Below are 6,207 nucleotides of genomic sequence, written 5' to 3' on the forward strand. Positions count from 1 at the left end.
CTGGTTTTCTGTGATTTTGGATTGTTTCTTTCGCTGTAAGGACTTCCCACGGAGCGGGACGTCGCGCAGCGCTCCAAGGCGACATCGTCATCCTGTTTCAAGCTGAAAACCTCCAAATTTAAGCCTCTGTAGACCCAGGACGTCGTGAGAGAACAGAGAACTTTCAGAAGAGGTCGGAATCAGCAGTTTATCCAGACATTCCACTGTTAAAGGAGATTTTTTTTAATGAAAGACGTGCGGACGGGTCCGCGCGTCGGGATGCAGCTGGCGCGGTGCGGCGGCACAGGAAAAACACCTCCGTGTTGATAACCATTTGTAAAAACCAGGCGGCTTTTGGTGGCTTTCAGTTGAGTGAGTATCTGAGAAATTGTTTAACAGCAGGGCATGTTCCAACTTGTCCTTAAGGCTTCCAACGGAGGTGTTTTTCCTGTGGCGGGCGCGCCCCGCCTGCTGCGAGCCGACGCGCCTATCCGTCCGCACGTCTTTCATTAAAAAAAATCTCCTTTAGCAGTGGAATGTCCGGATAAACTGCTGATTCCGACCTTTTCTGAAAGTTCTCTGTTCTCTCACGATGTCCTGGGTCTACAGAGGCTTAAATTTGGAGGTTTTCAGCTTGAAACAGGATGACGACGTCGCCTCGGAGCGCTGCGCGACGTCCCGCTCCGTGGGAAGTCCTTACAGTGATAGAAACAATCCAAAATCTCTCATCAGCTGTTAAAATTTTCACAGAAAATCAGCTGAATTTCTCGAATGGCGTCCACTAGGATGTGCCTCACAGTTTCTGAAAAAAGTTTGATCAAGCACAGCGCCAGTCTCTCAGCAACTTCTCAGACAAAGGAATTCTGACGAGTGGGCTGGATCACTCCTTCCACAAGGCATGCTCACAGGCGAATGACGTCACCGACAGGCGTGAAAAAACTCTTGCATGCCCACGAGGGTTCAAGCTTGGCTGATGTAATCACACGTGATTCAAATCCATATGGTTTTTTAAAAAAATAATAAGGTCGGATACTTTTCTAACAGACCTCGTATATATCAGTTATATTATGTAATCTCCCACAAGATGCTAATAGTGCCGGTGAATGCTAACCTGTTGCCTAACAATAACCATGGCTTGTTGCAGCTCAATAAAGATGAACACATCAAGACAAAGTTACAGAAAGGCCTGACTCCTTGCTGTTGTACTCTGTTGGTTATCTTGTTCATAAGAAAAATTACTTCTGCCTCATGAATTTGTAAATATCGCCCAGTCAACTCTAAAATCTAAACAGCCCATGTCTCCCTCACAGAGTATCTAAGGTGTCTGTTATGTCATTTCTAAGCCATCCTTCCTTCTCGTCTTCAGGCCTCAGCCCCACTGAGCTCCCCTTTGACTGTCTGGAGAAAGCCAGCCGCATGCTCAGCTCCTCCTACAGCAGCGAGGCAGCTGTGGTGAAAACATGGAGGCACCTGGCTGAAAGCTTCGGCTTGAAACGCGACGAGATCGGCGGCATGAGCGACGGGCTGCAGCTCTTTGAGCGGGTCAGCACGGCGGGCTACAGCATCCCCGACCTCCTCACCCGCCTGGTGCAGATCGAGAGGCTGGACGCAGTGGAATCCCTCTGCTCAGATGTGCTGGGCAGCAGCGAGGTGGCAGCAGCTGGACGGCAGGGTATCAACAGCTTTCACAGCCAGTTGGTGTGTTCATCCCCGTGTCCATCTCCATCTCAACGCTGCGCCAGTGTCTAAGTGTGGTGCAGACCTGACGTGAATATGAACGGACAGACGAGGCGCTGCCACGGCACATATGTATATAAAGACACAGTAACAGTATCACATGAAGAATGACAGTGGAGTTCCCCTTCCCCTGATAACGTGTGGCCTTTCACTGTGTACACGTTTGTCACCCGGACATAACTTTAATGATTTCATTTCAACAAAGACGACCTAAAATCTTGTACTGATATTCCCTACAGTGCCATTTCTGAGATTCAGTGCTATTAATCTGAAGCCATGTTCTCACTTTTACTGATATGCATCCTGGAAGCTCACGGTTTTAAACCTTAGCCTGACACCGGATAACCTTATAGGTTCTGGGAGGGTAACTGTCATGAACTAGGATCATTAGTTATTGTGGCATAGTTTTATTTTATCCGTGATGGGATTTAAAGATGTTCAAGGATTCCTTTTGTGCGTTGTAAGCTTTGACACACTTTGGTAACCCCTTGGATTTCTGTGGCGTCTGTACAGGGGTGCCGCCAGGGATTTTGGGCCCCATGAAAAGTAATCTTACTGGGCCACCCCCCCATATTATTTTGTCAGTATTATAAATGTATTAGGGCCCTCTCTGACCCCTGTCAATCATGGTTCCCTAGAATCCTTCTCCTTATTCTCCTGTTTTTGGCACCCCTGCGCCTGAAACATTGTTTTTGTATATCTCACACGGGACAAGTCCAACACATTACGTCATAAACCGTGCCCTAAATCACATTCATGCAGCTATAGACAGTGACCTGCCAGCATGCATATTGGTGATATTAATATATCTGACATAGCAACAGTATTTGAGAGAAAGCTTCATGCTGGGCATCACAAAAGATGCTAATTTGATGCTTTTGATTATACTGCACAGAAGACAGCAGTGCTTAGGAGGCAAATTGTTGGAGACGTACTAATTAACCTCCTGAGTTTCTCCACAGCAACAGTGCCAATTACGTGCTGTGACTCAAAGCACAGCGGGATAACGGGTGTTACACTGGGATGAATGAGGACGTCTTCCTATTTGTGCTGTTATAGAACTTTCTGATCTATACTCAATCCTGATTTATCCCAGTGTGTCTGTAAATTGGCATTCTTCTTAGACCAAAGCCTCACTTAACTTTCATAACTGTGCCTTTAGGCTTTTTGCAGACAAAACAGCCGTTTTAAAAAGCAATCACTATGCCCAACTGGAAATCCTAAAACATTACTCAACTCAGTTTTCTTCTGATTAATATTCCTTGTGAACTTGCATTTGGTAACTGTGTGTGTCCCAGTGTTATCAGAAGAATTAATGTTACCAAATGCACTCACAAGTAAGGACTGTTAATTCATTTTTTTTAATATGCATGGAATAAAGTATGAAAAGCAAAACAAAATAATTTACTTAAATTAAAACAAGCAAAAAAGGAAAACTCGTAGAATTTTTTTGGCCATTTGGTATATTCTGACACAAGTTCCCCTATAACATGTAAACTCTGCTGCTCTTACTAGGCTGATGCACACGTAAATCAAGTTTCTGCACCACTATTCTCACATGTCAGCCTAGTTTCTTGCTACTTCCCCATAAGTGACCAACTCAGTGACCGTCCTCGTAATTCTTCAGCTACCCCCACCATCCCTGTCATTTTTACCTCAATTCTGTGGTCTAGTGCTGCCGCCAACCCTAATTATTTGGCGTGTGGTTCCCTGGGGCCATAATAAGCTAAGTGTTGTGGTTAACATGGCGGGTGCAAAGTGCCTGTGATTTCCAGCACCCAATTAAGCATTTAGGGCCACGTACCCCCTGACAACCGAGTGGAAAAGTTGTAAAAGCTGGCATTAAAAGCTGCCCCTGGGACCGGGATGGCGTGAATGGTTCAAAAATGCAGCCGGTTGTGTAAAGGCCCCCTGACACTTGCACGACTTTGATCCGCACACTTGCACGCACTCTGCCGTGCATGAGAGTAAACTCATCTCAAACATGTTGCAAACAACTGTAAACGGTGCACAGCTTCGTGCAAGTGCGCACAGAAAATTTTGAAATGTTCAAAATCTCCATCATGCATTAATAATGTGAACTTATGCAAACAATTCAAAAACACTGCGTGTAAGTGCGAGGGATTGCGTCAGCACACTGCATCAGAGTGCAGCTCATCTGAACAATTATAACGAGATGTTAAATGGGTCATAAACATACTTTTACAGCGGCATGAACGAAGGAAAGAACATGCAACTGATTTACCAAGCCATTAAAATGTAAACATGACAAATAATTACCTTTTTAGACGGCTCCAAATGTTTTCTCCACCTCGTTCAGCGTGCACACTGAGAAAAGCTCCAGCTGAAACAGCCCTCTGTGATTCCAGAAGAGATTAGAGGCATTTTCAACAGCCAACTCAAAGAGAAAATGATCACTCCGCTACGAAATAATTATTTTACATACGCAGCATCCAGCGCACAACGCGAGGCATCCAGTGGAACAAAGCACGGCATCCAGCTGGGAATACAGCGGGTGGGATCGTCACAACGATGTGGTGCAAGTGCGCGGATCAAAGTCATGCAAGTGTCAGTGCACCTTACATCTGCTAGTCTTCCTACAGTTGTGGCCAAACGTTTACATACACTCATCATGGGCATGAATGCAATGGTAATTTTGAGCTTTTAATTATGTCTTTTAACTGTTTTTTTTTTTGTTGTTGTTGTCAGGGTGGAGTGATTGTACAACCCCAATTCCAATGAAGTTGGGACGTTGGGTGAAATGTAAATAAAAACAGAATACAATGATTTGCAAATCCTCTTCAACCTATATTCAATTGAATACACTACAAAGACAAGATATTTAATGTTCAAACTGATAGACGTTTTTGTTTTTGTGCAAATATTTGCTCATTTCGAAATGGATACAATGAGCAAAATGAGCAAATATTGCACAAAAACAAAGTTTATCAGCTTGAACATTAAATATCTTGTCTTTGTGGTGTATTCAATTGAATATAGGTTGAAGAGGATTTGCAAATCATTGTATTATGTTTTTATTTACATTTTACACAATGTCCCAACTTCATTGGAATTGGGGTTGTACAGCATACATCATTAATGACTCTAGAAAACAAGAATTGGGTGCAAAAGTTTAAATTTATTTTGGATCTTCTCTGATCCACACAGGGTCAAAGTATACATACAGGCTCAAATGGCCTGATACATCAGTTTTATGTAATAAACTGACAAACATCACCTCTTGCCAAGTTCTCCTTTCCTGTGCTGTTTTGTATTCACTTTACATTTCCGACTCTGGGGCTGGACTCCGGTTTTTAATTTAATTAATATGCATGTTTGTTAAGCACACATTCATCTGTATCTTTTAGATTTTTTTTTTTTTTTTATAAAAGCTTAGTTTAGCATACTGCAATCTTAGACATGGGCTGTCATCATATTCATTATATCAATAGAATGTTGTTCATTGGCATGGGGGGGGGGGGGGGGAGTGGATAATTTAACAAGTGAACAATACTGAAAGTGAATGGACCTGGTTGAATTTACTATGCTGATGATATACAGTAGCCAAACATACCTCAGTAACGCAGTAATACATGTAGAAACACACACAGTGGAAGCAAACAACACAAAACCAAAGTGTAACTGTATATATAACTTATTATTGTATATAAAGTCTACTTTAATAAAGATGTATGGCAAAACAATTTGATGTTTGTCTTGAATATCACCATATATGAGTGTTCAAAGGAAGTAACAGAGTGAATATATATATATATATGTATATATATATATATATACAGTAGTGTTCAGAATAATAGTACTATGTGACTAAAAAGATTAATCCAGGTTTTGAGTATATTTCTTATTGTTACATGGGAAACAAGGTACCAGTAGATTCAGTAGATTCTCACAAATCCAACAAGACCAAGCATTCATGATATGCACACTCTTAAGGCTATGAAATTGGGCTATTAGTAAAAAAAAAAAGTAGAAAAGGGGGTGTTCACAATAATAGTAGCATCTGCTGTTGACGCTACAAACGCAAAACTATTATGTTCAAACTGCTTTTTTTTTTAGCAATCCTGTGAATCACTAAACTAGTACTTAGTTGTATAACCACAGTTTTTCAAGATTTCTTCACATCTGCAAGGCATTAATTTTGTTGGTTTGGAACCAAGATTTTGCTTGTTTACTAGTGTGTTTGGGGTCATTGTCTTGTTGAAACACCCATTTCAAGGGCATGTCCTCTTCAGCATAAGGCAACATGACCGCTTCAAGTATTTTGACATATCCAAACTGATCCATGATACCTGGTATACGATATATAGGCCCAACACCATAGTAGGAGAAACATGCCCATATCATGATGCTTGCATCACCATGCTTCACTGTCTTCACTGTGAACTGTGGCTTGAATTCAGAGTTTGGGGGTCGTCTCACAAACTGTCTGTGGCTCTTGGACCCAAAAAGAACAATTTTACTCTCATCAGT

The 6,207-nt window shown here is 42.1% G+C and overlaps 1 protein-coding gene across 2 annotated transcripts in view; it reads left to right on the forward strand.

The window, feature by feature from the left end:
• Positions 1-1,920, forward strand: part of LOC117525177 (tumor necrosis factor receptor superfamily member EDAR-like) — a 63,420-nt gene extending 61,500 nt beyond the window's left edge. For both annotated transcript variants that reach the window (XM_034187025.1, XM_034187026.1), the window contains one exon: positions 1,346-1,920. In XM_034187025.1, coding sequence (XP_034042916.1) covers positions 1,346-1,728 — 383 coding nt within the window. In that variant the 3' untranslated portion in view covers positions 1,729-1,920. The remainder of the gene's footprint in view (positions 1-1,345) is intronic.
• Positions 1,921-6,207: the final 4,287 nt, after the last annotated feature.

The sequence above is a fragment of the Thalassophryne amazonica genome, chromosome 14, assembly GCF_902500255.1.
Source record: "Thalassophryne amazonica chromosome 14, fThaAma1.1, whole genome shotgun sequence".
In the NCBI taxonomy this organism is placed as follows: Eukaryota; Metazoa; Chordata; class Actinopteri; order Batrachoidiformes; family Batrachoididae; genus Thalassophryne; species Thalassophryne amazonica.